The sequence below is a fragment of the Momordica charantia genome (assembly GCF_013281855.1).
Source record: "Momordica charantia cultivar OHB3-1 chromosome 4 unlocalized genomic scaffold, Mcharantia_2.0 BLBB01000004.1, whole genome shotgun sequence".
NCBI classification, from domain to species: domain Eukaryota; kingdom Viridiplantae; phylum Streptophyta; class Magnoliopsida; order Cucurbitales; family Cucurbitaceae; genus Momordica; species Momordica charantia.
In genome coordinates this window covers 7,640,487-7,659,348 of record NW_028275162.1, presented here as the reverse complement: position 1 = coordinate 7,659,348, position 18,862 = coordinate 7,640,487, and the positions used below count along the sequence as shown (strand labels likewise).

General features: G+C 30.7%; 1 protein-coding gene across 1 annotated transcript; it reads right to left on the bottom strand.

Moving 5' to 3' along the window:
• Positions 1-2,632: 2,632 nt before the first annotated feature.
• On the bottom strand, positions 2,633-6,730 carry LAC14 (laccase 14). The gene is made up of 6 exons (XM_022298707.2): positions 6,635-6,730; positions 6,368-6,519; positions 5,976-6,220; positions 5,513-5,641; positions 3,064-4,011; positions 2,633-2,850 (listed from the first exon to the last, which is right to left on the bottom strand). The coding sequence occupies exons 1-6, from the start codon at positions 6,728-6,730 to the stop codon at positions 2,714-2,716; spliced, it is 1,707 nt and encodes a 568-aa protein (XP_022154399.2). The 3' UTR covers positions 2,633-2,713.
• Positions 6,731-18,862: the final 12,132 nt, after the last annotated feature.

The window sequence follows — 18,862 nt, the reverse complement described above, 5'->3', positions numbered from 1 at the left end:
AGTCGATATGTATCCTTAATACTATGTCCCAAAATAGAGAGATTAATTATTTATTAATAATGGTCAAACAAAGAGGTGTTTAGTTAGTCATAATGTCTCAGTAGATATACTTATTTTACAAGGATGATACGATTTAAGATCTTAACTATTAAAATGAAAGATCAAATAATGATATTTGTATAGTAATTAGAGTGTAGTATTTATATTTTCACAGTCCAACTATTAGTGATCAAAATACTCCCTTAATATGCTTTTGATATGTATCCAAAAATATATATATATATATATATATTTTGTTTTGTAAAAAAAAAAAGTTAGATTATGTTTTTAAAATATTAATTTCGAGACAACATGAGTTGATGGGTGTTGAAATGTGAATCCAAACACTATCATTTATTAGCTAAATAAAATATATAATATGGTAATGCTTCATATTTTATCCTTAATTTTATAAAGTTTGTGGGCTAAAGTTACGAGAATCTCTCATATGGATTGTTGGTTGCGACGTGTATTCAATTCACCAATCATGGACCTTAATTTGGCTTTTAGCTTTTGCCTTCATATATATATATATATATATTATATGCTATTCCTTATGCAAAAAAAAAAAAAAAAAAGTACACGCACGATGGGCCAACTAAATGGAATCTATATTTGAGAAATTCTATATACTATAAACTTACATTAGAATAAGTTGAAAAAAATTATATAATACATGCATAAATAATGGAGTATTTATAATGGAACAAAAAAATTGATCAGTGAAATTGAACTATAAAGACATAAATTTTCAAAAAAAAAAAAAAAAAGTCGGGTGCTTGAATCCTACTCCCATATATTGTTGTGAAAAAGAAAATTAAAAGAACAATTATTATATTTACAAATATAGTAATTACATTTTAATTTTGTAAATATGACAAAAAAAATTCTGAGATGTTTGTTTTTTAATATTTTTTTTTTCTTTTCAATTTTTGTCATCTTGATTAATGTACTTTCTAGTAGGTTAAGTAAAAAAATACTAATATATTGAATATAACTTATATAAATCATATTAATAGAACTTGTGCTATTTTTTTTCTTTTAGATTGTTCAACAATATATGGATGGGAATTCGAATCTCTAACTTTAAGATCGATTATATATGAGTTATATAGGCTCAAGTTGGTACTGTTGTACTATACTAATTTTCGCAAATATATATTTATTTATGGTAATAAATTATTATTCGTTTAATAATCAAATTAATTAAATTTAATATATTCACTGCCAATCATATCATAGCGTAGCATGAGGTCAAATCCAAGCTAACGGACTAAAGTATTAAAGAAAATTTGATAATAGAAAAACAAGGAAAATAAGATTTAATAATTAGATCCACTTAATTCGATCAAATTTTTAAAGAGGGGATGGAGTGATACAGAAGAAACGACAATAGGAGTTATGATGTGATTGTCAATGAAATTTTAAATAAAATGAATTTCAAATAATCAAGTAAAGTGTCTACCATGTCAAATCTTTACTTTTTAGTTGGATTAGGTCACCAATAAAATAACTTCAAAAGAAAATAGTTTTTATTAATTACTATTTCGAAAGTTAATAGATTAATTTTCATATAAACCATTGTTGAAAAAAAAAATAGTACTACTATGGTTTTTTTTTTCTGTTCTTGATATAGTGGCATGAATGGCAAGAACTTTATTTGTCTAATACAACATGTTGAGTAGAGATTCGAAATTTTACAAGGTTTTAATCAGATACAGATGTCTTAACAAATTGAAATATCAACAAATGTTAAAACCTTATGGAATTAGATTAAACGTGGAGTAAGATAGGTAAAATTTGTTGAGTACGGTGAATGGTTTGACAACATTTAATGTTGAGCATTGGAACAGGCCAACTTAGTGTATGTATGTAGTTGATTATTCTTGATGGCAATACTCTCGCAGAGAGAGTCGAAGGTATTTGCCTTTCTCAAAATGGATTGGGCAAAATGTTTTCTTTTTCCTAATCTAATAATTTTTAATCTAAGATATCTATACGAAGAGCTTTTGTTATAATTACTGGAAAAAAATGATTTTGTTGATGCATTCAAGTAATTAAATGTTTTACTTAGTAACTGGCGTGACGTTGCTTCTTTTCTAGAAATAGAAGTTCACGACCGATAGACTCGAGGTTCTGGAGAGGTTGGAAGAGGAGAACACTCCTCTTAAATTGAGTTACTACTTAGATGTTTTCAATCGTGAAAATAAGAGAATGAGTCACAAAGGATGAGTCTTTCCTTCCTTTTTCATATTTTTTCTAATGGCTAACAAATAGCCTAAATGAGTCTATGCAGGTAGGAATAAAGTATCAATCCTATTATGCATAGTTTGTTTTAATTTCAAAACATTTTAGAAATCATTAACTGAGTCAATACTAATTTTGTTGAATTTTCTTAAAAGGAAAATAAAAATTAAAGAAGAAAGTAAAGTGGACTCCAGGGAGGCTATCCTTTCTAAAGTTCTACTGTTGGCACTTTATAAGTGAGATATACGAGAAGATCAATAAAACCTGTTTCGTTAATTCTTCATAAATATAGCTCTAACGGTAATTAGACATTCCTTTTAGGTTAGAGATTCAAATTCTCGTACCCCAATTTGTTACATTAAAAAAAAAATCTTCACATTTTCCTTCTATGTCTATTGAATAAGATCTAAATGTAAAGATTTGGTGACTATTTAAAACATGAAGGCAAATCATGTGGAGGGTGAAGAATTTGTTGGTGAGGAGCAAGCCCATTTTTCACTAACAACACCATGCTCATCCCCCATACTTGGTGACGCTCAATATGGCAGTGCATCAACCACATGCCTACAAATTTCAAACCAAAAAGAAAAACAAGATCAATAGATAACTTAGACACGATGAATAAAAACGTTTAAAATATATCTAAAACGTTCAACATTATATTCTGATACCATGTTAATAGGTCATGGTAAAATATACATTCTTAAACATAGATACGTTTATATACTTACGAGTTTAAAATATAACATTTAAAAGTGTAGGGATATACAAACAAACCTGGATTGTTTGCCTTGAACCTGATAGCAACCCAGCCATTCTTGGGAACTCCAACCGTGGTCTCCTCTGACGGGTTGACGAGATTATATCGTTTCGGGTCAGTTTTCGGATTGAAATTTCCAAACCCCCATCCAACAACATAAAAGCTATAGCCATGCAAATGAACAGGATGGTTATCACTGGCAAGCACATTGGTGCCCTGCAAGATGAGCTCCACACTAGCATTGTACTCCAAAACAATTACCCTAGTCCCAAAAGAAGTAGCCAACAAATTTTCCGACAGATTCTTGCCCGTGTAGTCAAATTTTCTCGGTGGTTTCCTCGGAAAATTTGTCGTAAACACGCCATGGACATCATTGTAGTAAGCTTCAAGCATAGCAACAGATGGGGTCACAAAGCTCACATTGTTGATGCTTGCAGCAAACCTCTTCCCAAATGGCCCAGCACAAGCCCTATGATCAGAAGCATTGCAACTCATTAGATTGACAGACAACGTGAAGAACAGACGAGTGTCGATGTTTAAAGGAACGTCAGCTCGACGGTCATCGATCGTCAAGCTTCGCAGGCGTTTGGTGAAATCCGTCGCTGCTTTGGTTGCATCATATGGGGGCAAATTTGGGAAGAAATGGTTGAGATGATTGGGTTTTGAGTAGTTTAGAATGGCCGTGGCTGTGGTGTTGTCAAAGCCAGCTCCAAGAGCGCTGGAGTAGGATCTTGCAGCCATGAAATAGAGGCCTGGGGACTGGTCTGCAGTGACCAAAAGGTCCATGGATTGACCTGGTGTGATCATTATGTAATGAGTTTTGATTTGTTTTGTGTAGATACCGTCTTTCGCGACCAATGTCATCTCATGCTTTGCGATTCCAAAGAACAGATCTTCGTCCATAACCGCGTTCACAATACGGAGAAGATAGGTTTTTCCTTGCTCCATTGTGAACTCAAATGTTTCTGTAAAAATTGAACAACTTTTACAGAATGTGGAAACATTACGTTTTCATTGGAAAATAATGCTCAAACATTGACGTTTTTTATTTTTTTTTCTTCCTTTTTAACGTTGAAAATAATATAATTACATTTGGTAATTATTTTCTTTCTTATTTTTTTTTTCATAACAGAAAGAAACTTGGTTTCCTTGAAAATGAGAATAAAAAACAAAAAACTTATTTCTAGTTTTTTTTTTCTTTTTTCTAAAATATTTATACAATTTTGGAAACATTTATAAGAAAATAAAAAATAAAAAACATAAATAGTTATCCAATACTAAATTGTTTTTAACATGGAGAGGAGAGATTTAATCTTCAACCTCCACAAAAGAAACAAGGTGCAAATGAGTTAAGCTTATTTTCACCCATGCTTTAACTTAATAAAATCAAGAACAATAAATAAGAAACTGGAATATTAAGAAATGGGCTTGTTTTTTGCCATTTTATTTTTTTTGTTGCTCTTTTTTCCTCTTTGTTGTTTCTCCTTTCCTATTTTTCAATTAAGAAAAATAGAATTTATTTGGTACCTGTTTCATATTTCATGTTATTTTTTAATTTATTGATGAAAAAAAAAACATAAACATATTTGGTAACCATTTTTAATCGTTTTTATTCTTCTAAAATTTGAAATTAAAAATGTAAAAGTCTTGCACGAAAATTAATTTTTCAAATTAAAATTTTCAAAACTTTTATTTTTTTTGTAATATTTATATCATTTTCATAAATAATTTTTACGTGGAAGATACAATGAAAGTGATTTTCTTCATAAACCTCGAAATCTAAAATCTACTCTTATACATAATTCAACTACAACTGCGTGCATATATCTCAATCTTAATTTCTCATGAATTCAAACTATACACATTTCTTGATTTTCAAAATTTACATTAACAAACACCCGATTGATTGATAGATAGTTTTTTTAAATTAGTCCTACCTAAAAACTAGTTACCTACGTAACTTAAGTACGCTGATCACTTAAACATATGCACGTATACATACTTCACATATACATGCAAGCACACATTCAAACTACACGTTTCACAAAAAGAGAGAGTGAAGAAAAAACCGTAAAACAATATGATTTCGTGAGATTTCTTGAAAAACAAAAAAATTTAATCAATAGAATAGGTAACACTTATTAATACATTAAAGAAAATAAAGTAATGAAAATACTTAGCTCTTTAACGATGAGGACCAAATTTGTCTTCGTCACCCTTGAAAAATTGGCAACTCATTAATTTTTATAAAAAGTCTCTATTCTTGCGTTTCTCTCGTTTAGTTGTCAAATATTTAATAATGGTAACGATGTCAAGATTGTCCAACCAAGTATTCTCCTGAAATAATTTGAACTAAGTTTTATAGAAAAGGAATGATAAATGGTTATGGTATTGGTATAAATTATAATTCTTTTTTTTTTTCTCTCTTTGGGAAATATTGATTAAATTAAGGATTTTAATTTGTACCTTGTTTGGAACAAGGATAAAGATATCCTGGCTGTCCATTGATGGTGTAGGCATCTGAAAGCATTGGCTCTCCACCTGTTCTGTTTGCTTTCCTTGGTATTTCCATTACATCTCCCTTCCACCACTCACCTAATTAAAGAAATTAAATAATTTTACATTTTTTCTTAAATTGAATCAGATATTAAATAAATAAATAAGAACTTATATGATATACTATTTCACTAATTATTTTTTAAAAATTTATAATTTACTTTTTAAAGTTATAATTAATATTTTGAAACGTAAGACGATCTAGGTTGATTTAGTAAACATTATCTAACGTAACTCAAGTTTTGAAAAGTAATAAAGTAATGTTTAGAAGTTAAACATATTTTTAAGAAAAAAACTGCGAGGAAGCGAACGTAATTTTTTAAAAATAGAAAACTAAAAATAAATGATTCTTATTAGAAATTGAGATATATACCGATAATGATGGGGATTTGTGCATGAGGTTTGGGAAAGGGATAGGGCCGTGATGGGCCCGGGTGAACGATGAGAGGCCCATGGGCCGTAGCCCGAGCCCAGCCGCTGTGAGCATGCCACCACATGGTTCCCTCTTCTGTGGTGAGTTGAATTTTGTAAGTGAAGCTCTTCCCTGCTTGAATTGGGCACTGTGTAATGTATTCCGGACCATCATACCATGGATTTCTAACTTGTCTTACCCCATGCCTGCATTTGCATTACCAAAGATCCAAGTAGAATAACATTTAACGAACACAAATTTCACGTGGAGATCGTGAGTTCGAATCTCCACTTTATATGTTGTTGTACTAAGAAAAAATACATAAATTTTACTAGAGAGCTAAAATTTCAAACCAATGAAAAGTGATGTTGTATTTCGCCTTATTCAACACACGAACGATGATTTTATCTCCTCTGTGGGCTTCCAACGTTGGCCCAGGAAACTTCCCATTGACTGTCAAGATGTTTTTGGAGCTACAAAGCCTCGTGAATGGAGATAACTTCACCTGTTACAACACAATTCTCAATCAACGTAACATCACTTGACTTGAGCTAGATCAAGTATCAAATATCTCTTTTTATAGGTCGTAGGTTCAAATCTCCTACTATAGATAGACATACCACGAAATTATGGCGATGAGTTTTTGCTGCTACAAAGGGAACTAATAGCAGCCATAAGAGCTTTATGATGATGCCAATGGAACCTCTCAAATTCATAATTCTTTTCCAAAGTAATTTCTGGTCAATCTGATATTGTAGGGGAACTCACTCAATACCCTAAAGTTGGGTCAAGTTTTTGGTTTCATTTACTTTCCTTATAAGCCATTGCTTTTTGGGAGATTTCATAGTAATTATAAATTGGCTTGAAATGGTATGTGAATGTAGCCAGCCAACCCATTGATTTCTTTACTAGGAATCTCCACCCAATGAATTTAGAAAATTTGAGCAAGTACTTCATTTTCTAAAATAATTATCCCTTTTACATATCACAAATATAGCATTTAAAAAAAAATCATTGGCGCGATAAATAATTAGCTCTAATAATAGTAATTAAGATAATCATTGATTTATATAATTTATGATTTACCTTTACCTCTAATTAACTGTAATTGGTTAACCTTAACATGACTTGGCGGGTTAAGGCACCTATGTTGGATCACGACCAGTTATGTTGGTTTTTAAGGTGTAAAAAAATGTGAACTTAAAAGAAATTATTCACATATGCGTTGGGAATATTATTCCTTATTTATTATTTTAGTGGTTTTATTTCTTTATTTTATTAAATTTTAAGTTAATTCTTTATTTTGTTAAAGTTACAAAATTACACCTTTGTAACTTTATGTGTTAAAGTTACATATATAACATATGTAAAAAGATTACATATGTGTTTAAGTTACTGTGAGATGTTATAGTTTTTCTATCTGAGACATCAAACTTTCTCATTTGAGTTCCTCCTTGTCTCACAAGAATTCACTCTTATTTTTTAGGTGTTGTTTTTATTTATGTTGAGAGCAAGTATCTAAGAGTTCTGCCAGATTCGAGTAGTTCGAGGTTGCAGTTCTACCAGAGTTAGGTCGTTATATCCTACTGAAACGGTTGCTGTAGTCTGTTAGCAAGTTGTGCAGAGTGAATAATTGTCTTCAGGTCAATGCTATTGAAGCGTGCCTCGACTATATTTATCAGTTTTTGGTGTTCATCTAGTTGTCAAGATCTGTAATTGTTTGTAGACAGTTACGTTATAATTTGTTTGTCAGTATTACACAGTTTATATATATAGCGTATATTTACCAACAAGTTATAATTTCTACCAGGGGTGGATCCAAAAATTTTGTTGATGGGGAACTTCATACTAGTTATAGGTGAGAATTCATAAAAGTAATTTTGAATCTAGTAAGAATTGCCGGTAATTTTTCTAAATTTTATGTAAAATATACATTAATTTTTTTAGTACAATAAGTGAGAGTAGAGGCTTTCGACTCACCACTTCTTGGTCGGAGATAAGTTTCACCATGATGTTGGCTTTCCAAGAACATTTATAATAATAAAATTAAAAATTAATCTCAAAATAATGAAACTAATAATATATAAAATGTAAAAATAGAATGTACCTTGGAAAATTAAAATTGTAAATTTCTTTATATTATGCCAAATTAAAATTAAAATTTATATAAAAAAGAAGGGTTGAATATAAAGGTCCCACCCACTTTTATATATACTAGTTTGTATCAGGTGCATTGTAGTAACCAAATCAGTTGTACATTATTTTATTCTGATTTAGTTTGTTTATTGGACAGTTGTCAGTTGTATCAATTAGTTATTTTGTATTTTTTTAAATACTGTATTGAACTCATCTTTTAGAAATCAATTGAGAAGAGTTTTATTCCACTGTATATGATGGAATTATTTCATGGTATCAGAGCACCTTTTTGACTCGGCGTCTTGATCCACTTCCATGCGTCCGCCATTATCTCTACTTCCACAAAATTTGCCCTTGTTTAATTACCAAGAAAAGTAGTGAGTCGATTGATTCGTATATTCAACGAGTTAAGGAGTTGAAGGATAAACTTGCTAATGTTTCTGTGCTTATCGATGATGAAGATCTCATCATCTACACCCTGAATGGATTGCCCTCAGAATTTAATACGTTTCGGACATCGATGTGCACCCGCTCTCAGTCCGTTTCATTTGAAGAATTCCATGTTCTTCTGGTCTCTGAAGAATCTGCTATTGCAAATCAACACAAGAAGGATGAGATATTTGCTCAACCTACTGCTCTTCTTGCTAGCAATTTTAAGGCTCAGAATGTTAATCCAAACATCTCGCATGGTCGAGGTTATAATGGTGGTAAGGGAAAATTTCAAAACTCTGGTCGATCGAAGACTTCTTCCCTTGGTAATACCGGTAATTCTGGAAATTTCGGAGGCCGTGGACGTCACTCTTCGACGGTCCCCTTTGGTGTTCAGCCAAATCGACCTTTCTCTGATTCTGCACAGCATCGCCTTGTCTGTCATATTTGCAACCGTCCAGGCCACACTGCACTTGACTGTTATAATAGAATGAATTATAACTTTCAAGGAAGTCATCCACCTGCCCAACTTGCGGCAATGGTTGCTGCGCAAAATTATGCTGCTGTAAATGCTTCCAATATGCCATGGTTGACTGATTCCGGCTGCAACACTCATATTACCACCGATTTAAATCAATTGAACGGCGCATCTGAGTACTCTAGAGAAGATCAGATCACTGTAGGCAGTGGTCATTCATTACCCATCACCTATTCAGGTTATGGTATTCTTACCACTCCTACCTCTTCTCTTTCACTTAAACATCTCTTCCATGTTCCTAACATTGCTACAAATCTTCTTTCAGTTCATCGTCTGTGCTTAGATAATATTTGTCTTGTTGTTTTTTATGCTGACCAATTTTTTCTTCAGGACAAGTCTTCGGGCCAGATTCTTTTTCACGGCCCCAGTGTTAATGGGCTCTATCCCATTAACTCTGTTTCTACCTCTGTCAAATCTGTTCCGCGGTCCCATGTTGCTCATGTTGGTGCACAAACGTCTTCTTCTATCTGGCATAATAGGTTAGGTCATCCTAGTGACCCTGTTCTTCATTCTGTCTTTCGTATCATGAATTTACCTCGTTGTACTGCTGTTACTTGTATCTGTCAACACTGCCTTAATGGCAAAATGCATAAACTGTCCTTTCCTAATTCTCATTCAGTTTCCTTATTCCCTCTTGAATTGTTGCATAGTAATGTATGGGGTCCTGCCCCGGAAACTTCTATTAATGGATTCAATTACTATGTTTCTTTTATCGATGATATGTCAAAATATACTTGGTTTTTTCCTATTAGCAAGAAATCTGATGTATCCACTGTGTTTCAAAACTTTAAACCTCTTGTTGAAAATCTTATTAAGATTTTACATAGTGATGGGGGTGGAGAATTTATTAACCATAATCTTAGATCCTTTCTTCGCACTCACGGTATTCTCCATCAAAAATCATGTGCTTATACTCCCGAACAAAATGGAATTGCCGAAAGGAAGCATAGACATATCATTGAAGTTGCCCTTACACTAATGTCAAAATCCTCTATTCCTTTAAAATTCTGGTCGTTTGCTTTCGCCACTGCTGTCTTCCTCATTAATAGACTTCCATCACCATCTCTTGCTCACAAATCTCCTTTTGAACTTCTTTTCAAACGATCACCTGATTACTCATCACTTAAGACATTTGGTTGTGCATGTTATCCACTCTTGAAACCTTATCTTTCTCATAAACTACAACCAAAAACATCCCAATGTGTCTTCCTAGGCTATCCGCTAGATTTTAAAGGATATTTGTGTTACAACATGAGCACTGGCCGCTTATATACCTCTCGACATGTAGTTTTTGATGAAACATTTTTTCCCTTTTCTATTCCCTCTTCTATTTCCTCTTTTACTACCTCACCTTCTTCATCTTATCAACTTCCTATTTCTCTTTTTCTTTCTGACTTGTCCTCCCATTCTCCATCTAATTCTTCTTCTTCTTCTTTTTCTGATGTACCTTCTGTTATACCTCAAAATGGTGTCAATGGTGTTTTGAATGTATCTATTGTCTGCCCATCTGTTTCTTCTCCCAATCCGACAGTCAATTTGGTTTCAAATCCACCACCTTATGCAGCCGTTGATCCTCCGCCTTGTGAACCTAATAATACTTCATCTATCTCAGCCAATGATACTGTTGTTCGTAATGCTCATCCTATGCAGACAAGGGGGAAATCTGGTATCTCTAAGAAGAAAGCCTTCTTGGCCTCTTCGATTCCTAATGGTTCAAAATCTGAGCCTTCTTCCTATACAGCAGCCTCAAAACTTCCTGTTTGGACAGATGCTATGACAGAAGAGTACAATGCTTTACTTAAGCAAAGTACATGGGTTCTCACTCCTTTACCTTGTGGTAAGAGTGCTATTGGTTGTAAATGGGTGTATCGTGTTAAATGTAACCCTGATGGTAGTGTTGCAAGATACAAAGCACGTTTGGTTGCCAAAGGGTATCATCAAGAGGCTGGTATTGATTATGAAGAAACCTTTAGCCCGGTAGTAAAAAAACCAACTGTTTGAATCATATTATCCTTGGCTGCCCAGTTTAATTGGAGTTTACGACAGTTGGATGTTAAGAATGCGTTTCTCCATGGGGAACTTCAAGAAGAGGTTTATATGCAACAACCTCAAGGATTTGTTGACTCCTCTCGTCCTCATTATGTGTGCAAGCTACTTAAGTCTCTCTATGGTTTAAAGCAAGCTACACGTGCATGGTTCGAGTGTTTTACTTCCCACCTTCTAACACTCGGTTTTGTGGCCTCTCATGCTGATTCGTCTTTGTTTGTTCGACATGACAATCATTCTATCACATACTTACTCCTGTATGTTGATGATATTATTGTAACGGGCAGCAATAATGCTTATATTGAAGAATTAGTCTCTCAACTTCGTCTTCGGTATGAAATGACTGATTCGGGTGTTCTGAAATACTTTCTTGGACTTGAAATTGGTTATTCAACTGCTGGCATTACCGTTAATCAGTCTAAGTATGCTAGAGATGTTTTGGCTCGGTTTGGCATGCTTGCTTCAAAGCCTTGCTCTACACCAATTGCTCTCATTGCTTCTTTAGTTGGCGATCCTTGTTCTGATGCTGACGCTCAAATATATCGGGCAATGGTAGGTGCTTTACATTATCTTACATTCACTCGACCTGATATATGTTTCTCTGTTGGCAAGCTTTCACAGTTTATGCATGCTCCTACTGCTGCCAATTTAGTTGCTGCCAAACGTGTTTTGAGGTATATCAATGGTTCTCTGAATTTTGGCCTTTTGTTTAAGAAACATGCTTCTGTTGTTGATTCTCTGTGCTTGAGAGCTTATTCTGATTCTGATTGGGCTGGAGACCCACTTGATCGGCGTTCCACAACTGGCTTTGTGATCTTTCTTGGTCATAATCCAATATCTTGGGCAGCAAAGAAGCAGTCGACGGTCTCTCGAAGTTCTACTGAAGTCGAATACCGGGCTCTTGCAGTGACTTCTGCTGAGTTATCTTGGCTACGTCAACTTCTGAAGGATTTGTGTGTTGTTAGTACTAAACCGCCTTTGCTTTTCTGTGATAATCTTTCAGCTATTCAGTTGGCTCACAATCCGGTTTTTCATGGGCGGACTAAACATGTAGAGATTGATTTTCATTTTGTCAGAGAACGTGTGGTTCGTAGTGACCTTGATCTTCGCTCTATCTCCACTGTGTTCCAGCTTGCTGACTTGCTTACAAAGCCTCTCACCAGTGATCGTTTGTTATTTCTGCGGTCCAAACTCATGTCCTAGGACTTTCGTTTGCGGGGGAATATTAACCAAATCAGTTGTACATTATTTTATTCTGATTTAGTTTGTTTATTGGACAGTTTTCAGTTGTATCAATTAGTTATTTTGTATTTCTTTAAATACTGTATTGAACTCATCCTTTAGAAATCAATTGAGAAGAGTTTTATTCCACTGTATATGATTGAATTATTTCACATTGCACGTGGTTATAAACATTTTAATATAATATTTCTAACAATTTAACATATATAATAACAATTTAATGGAGCTTTTAAATGGTACTATTATTTTGTTTCAAATAAAATATATTATTATATGTTGACAGTTTCAATAAAAAAAAGTACCGTCTTCAAACTAAAATAATAAAATAAGAGGTATAAAAAACATTGAATATACTATAAAATTGAAATAATTAATGTGGTTATCAATTTTTGATAATCAAGTTGTTAATTGAGACATAATAAATTAAATCAAATTATGTAACTAAAAATTCAAACAGTAGTGAAATAATTTGTTAGATTGTCAAAAGTATAATTAAATATTAAATGATTGGAACAAATAAAATTACTTATTTTTACTCTTAAGCTACTCTCTAAAATTGAAACATCAAATATACTTTTTCTATTTTTAAAAGGATAAATATAAATTATACTACACCATTTAAATATAATAATAATTAAAAATTACACCTATTGGCACAATTATTAACAACTTTCTTAATCTAAATATGGATACAATTTAAAAAATGGATTGTATAATTAAATATATTAAGGTAATATTATGTAGGTAAAAGAAATAATGTTTTGATATTAAAAAACTAAAAATAAAATAGACACAATACAAAAATTGAAGTTTATGACGTAAATATAAATTAAACCAAAATATTAAATAAGAAAAAAATTATAATCTTATCTAACTATATGAATGAAGATCTGTCTCTTTCATCTGAAATTTATTAATTCTTAGTTTTAATAATTATTTTTTTAAAATATTTTTAAAGTGAAACTTTATATTGCTTTCTTCTGAACTTCTGCCCACAATGATTCATTACTATCTATGCAAACATAATTTAAATGCAAAATTAATTTGAACAGGACAATTCTTATTCGTTGTCAAATATTTTTTAAAAAGAATACAACAATAATCTTTTTGTGTGTTTTCTTAAATTATTTACTCATTCTTTTATTTTTGTATATTATGTAATAAAGAAGCATGAACCAAAATTAAAGAATTGAAATTTGAGAAAGAAATTGAGTACTATGTACTGCCATGAAATCATTGAAATTGAATTCATTGAAAAAGTGTTGGATAAAGAATCACATGACCAAGAAAAATAAAATAAGAACAACAGCAATCAAAAAGTCATAGTAAGATAAATAAGAAAACTAATACTAAAATATTAAATATTAAATCAAACTTGAAAATAACATTAACTAAATATTAAAACACGAATGTATCATGAATATATAACTTAAAAGTAATCCACATAAAAATATTAAAATAATATAAAAAAAATAAAAGTTGAAGATAATACGAATACATAATTTTGTTACTCTACCTCTCAATTGATTAAATATATTTCTGGAATCTCAGACATTCCTTTGACATGGTTCAGTTTTCACTCATTAAGATAAGAAAAATCTTCATTAATATTTTGGAAATGAATTTTAGGTCCTAGAAGAAAAAACCATAATCTTTCATTTTATAGATTATTTGTTATGACACCTATACGTGGATAGATGCATCTCCTCATCAAACAGTTACTTTTCATCGAATTAATTTCTCTCAACACACATTTTCACTCGAACAGTTACAACTCTTTTGGATTAAACTGTTTGTTTCATCTAATGATCACAACTTTTTTGGATTTGTTATCTCAATAGATACTTTAACTCGAACAGTCGTGTCTCTCGTAGAAATTTAAAAGGCAAAATAGGTATGCATTTAAAAGTTGGGGGCAAAATGGAAAGGTAAATATTATCCTCCATAGTCCCATTTAGATATAGTATAGATATATATTGAAAGAAATTTGACCTAGGAAATTTGTAATTTCTCTTAATTTTTCATTTTTTTAAATTGACCTAATCTATGATTTCTTTTTCTTCTTCAAAAATAAAATTGATGATTTTATTTTCTTTTATAAAATTCATGAAAAAAAAATATATAGTAAAAATGATGGGAAAATCATGGATTAAGATTGAACACAGACACTGGAAGAATACTAATTAAAAAAAAGAGAGAAAAAATATGACGAAAAATAAACAAAAATACAAATTAAAACAAAATAAAAAGCAGTATTGGAGACGAAGAAATACAAAATACATAAAAAAAAAAAAGAAATAAAAGCACAGAGATGCATATGCTCAAACACGCTAAAGAATACGAAGTATAAAAAAATACGTATTAAAAAAAGACTAAAATACGAATTAAACAAAAAAGGAGAGTATATGAATTCAAACACGGGCACTGAGATATGACGAGGGGGCCGGAGCTCAGATTAACCACGGTTAGACTAATAAATTTTGAAACTTGTATAGATTATTATATACTAAACCTACAATCTAAAAAGTTGAGGTGGGGGTGGGGCTCAAGCCCCGGCCCCTACGTACCTCCGCCTCTGATCTCTACTCTCACATGTTGTACCAACATACAAAAGGAAAAATCAACTGTAACTATTGTAATCGCAAAGTTAACAAAAAAAACATATTGATTTAATTATAATTGTAGTAGTCAACCTCAACTAAATTGATCAATTAGTTAAGGCACCTATCTCTAACGTAAAAGTCATTGAGTTTGAATCTTCACACTCACATGTTGTATTTAAAAAATAAATAAATAAATGTTCATTAATAATATTGTAGTAATCACTAACAAACATGTTCTGTGTTTTTTGTATTTACAATTTTTAGGTTGAATTGCAAGTTTAATCCTAGAAATTTCAAGCTTGAGTTTATTGGATCCATGAAATTTCAAAAGTGTGCAATAGGTCTCTAAACTTTCATTTTGGTGTCTTAACCTCTCTAAACTTTCAATTTTATATTTAATAGGTTTATGACCTATTTAACATGTTTTAAAATAGAAACCAATTATTATGTGCTTAATTAAGTCAACTTGAACATAGTTGAATGGATTAAAGCACCTATTTCCAATAAAAAATTATATATATGAGTTCGAATCACCATCCTTATACTAAAAAAAAAAAGTGAATACTTTTTAATTTTGTGTCTAATAGCTTTTTTAATTTTATAAGATACTTTTAAGATTTTGGGACCTATTAGACTGAAAATTGAAAGTTTATAAACCACCCTTTAATTTAACCTAGGTTTTTAACTATTATTTTTGTAATGTTTATAGGATATGTAATATAATTAATGACTATGTTAAGGTTATGCCACTGTAACCATAGCTTTGCTTCAATAATAATAATAATAAGTAAATAAATAAGCATAGCTTATCCATGGAGGGATATTGTTTTTCTAGAGCCAGTTGTTGTACTAAAAAAAAGGTACACTAACTGTACTAAGGTTTGAAATGTGGATGTGGACAGAAAATTATGGATATTTTATTGAAGTTATTTGAATTAGTTATTGAAATTATAATTATGATTTAATTAGGTTATAATTTACTACTTTTTAATCATTCTATATAAAAATAATAGTAATGTTTATATGGAAATGTCAATGTCAAAAAAAAAAGTTTAATAGAAGTATATCAATTTTGATGGAAGTTATTCAAATTGGTAAATACTAAATAGAAATTTTATTTGACTTAATTATGTAATAATTAATTTTTTGGGTTAAATTGATATTTATAGTTACATATTTATATAGACATTAAATATTACTTCCATAATTTAATATATATATATATATATAAAATACAGATATAGGAAAATAAATTTAAAAAAATCATATATGAACGATATAGATGAATGGAATAAAATAAATATGTGAAATATGAATGAAAGTAGATCGAGGAATAAAGGGGAGGAGAAGGCTAACACAAACATAACTCAGTGATAATTGACATATACGTTGACGAGAGAATGGTCTAATTGAAAGTAAGAAGGAAACGTACCTCATTAATCTTTTTTTTTTCCCACAGCAGCAAGCTTCAAAGGTGGAACCAAAAGTTTTGGTATAAATACTCATTTTTGGCTTCGTTTTAGTAAATTAGTCCGGGCTTTATGTTATTCTATTTGACTTGACCAAATATGTTTGGATTTGATCGAATGAGTTTGGGCCACAGTTTAGTTTTCTAGTAAAAATATTTTTAGTTTGACATTTCACTAATATTTCGATAAAAGATTGGGATATTATGAAATGTCAATGATATTTAGAAAAAATCGATTTTGTTCTTGCTACATTGGTTATACCCATGGTTCCAAATTTCAACCTTGGCATGTCGACTCAAATATTGTTTTTCTAGAATTTAGGTTATTTTATTTTCATCATCTTTCTATTACTAACAAAATTATTATCAATAAGATTCCAAATTTATTTTTTATTTTATTAGAAGTAGTTGACTACTTATCTTCCATAATAGGAATTCACTTGAAAGTTAGATAATTATGGAATTGATTTTTAAATATATTTCTAAATTTTAATTAACTCATAACTACTTTTCTTTTCAAATTTGAATTTACACGTTTTTCAAATACATTACACATTTAAAATTTATATGATTATTTCAATCTTTTATACTTCACATATATTCAATTGTGTAACTAAACACTAAATTGTATTTAAGTTATCAATAAAACATAATCGAGTAACAATGAACTTTAATTTAATAATTCAAATAATTTCGAAATGACATTTACATGAGTAATATTTCTTGTGAAACTTAATAGGCAAATAATTTAGATATGATGGTCAAAAAAGAACGAGTATAGGCAAATTAAGCTACGATTAAAGTTTACTTTACTTATTCCATCAATTTTCATTAAAGAAAAAAATATTTTTTTGGATATTTCCATCGACGTCGACATTTTCATAAGTAAAATTGTCATATTCTTACATTTAATGATTAAAAGTGATCAATTATAGGCTAGTTAAGCTACAATTAAAATTTTATTTACTAATTTAAAAAATTTCCATCAATTTCCACAATTTCTATGATTTTTTTCTCAAATATCCGTCGACATCGACAATGTCCATCGATATGTCCGTAAAATCGAGACCCCGACATTTCCATCGACATCGATATTTTGAATACTGGTTATACCCAAAGCCAATGAGCACTTACCATTTAAATTAAAATTTTTAAAACATATACTCTCAAAGAGGCTTTTTGTTAATCCAAGCTGAAAGTAATTAAAGGAACTTCTTCACCCTATATGCCTTGTATTTGTTAAATATTATAAGAAAAAAGTACCAAAAATGTTTTGTAATGGTTAAATGTTGAATATATATAAAAGAATTCACTATTGAAGTTTTCTAAAGACAGAAAATCACTACAGAAAAGAGAAGATTACCCCTCCACAAAGGATAGGAGGAGAAAGAATTTTATTCAAGAGATTCTTGGGATGCCTAGTTATCTTTTATTGGCATTTCACGACTTTCCAAACTTGAACTAAAAATTGAATACAAATTGATCCGTACGACTTTCACAATTTGAACCAAAAATTGAATACAAATTGATCAATACGACTTTTCCGACTTGAACCAAAAGTTGAATACAAATTGATCCTTGGTTAAAGGAGAACTATGACAAGACTCGAAGATTCTATCGAAAAGGAATTTACTTGGATAGAAAGCGAGAATGATCACAACTTAATAAAAAAATTTAATTTGAAATAATTTCAAGAAACAAAAAACCTTACCATATAATTAAAAAGATGAAGATATGCTAAGATTGCTAAGTTATATTATTTGACTTTATGGTGGAATATTTGCTACCTTAATAGAGATGTTTTGATAAAAAAGAATTTAAAAAAATTATTTTGCTTTTGTCATCTTCTACGAATGTAATGCATACTTAGCAACTATTGGAACAACGGTACCACAAGCATCATATTGTCTACTTTGGGCATAGCCCTCACGATTTTATTTTTTGTTCCACCCAAAAGACCTCACACCAATGGAGATAATTGTCATCTCTTATATATCCATGATCATTCATTTCCGTAAGTGAGACTTTGTTTGCACTATCCTTGCAAACCTAACAGCAACAGACATACAAATCATACAAACCAAACCTGATAATAATTCTTTTTATTATTTCATAATTGGGAAAACTACTTTTTGGTCATTGGGGTTTGAAGTAAATGTCAATTTGATCCTTGCGATTTCAAAATTAAATGAGCATTTTTGGTTCTTGAGATTAGATTTGGTGTCTATATGGTCTTTTAAAGTTTCAAAGTGAACATTTTTATCCTTCAAATTTAAAAATAAAAATTTTGTTTTAAATGGTACCTAAGCACCATTTGACCGTTAGTCGGCTTAACAAAAATGACATGATAATTAACAAGTGACTCAAACTATATTTAAATGAGGTG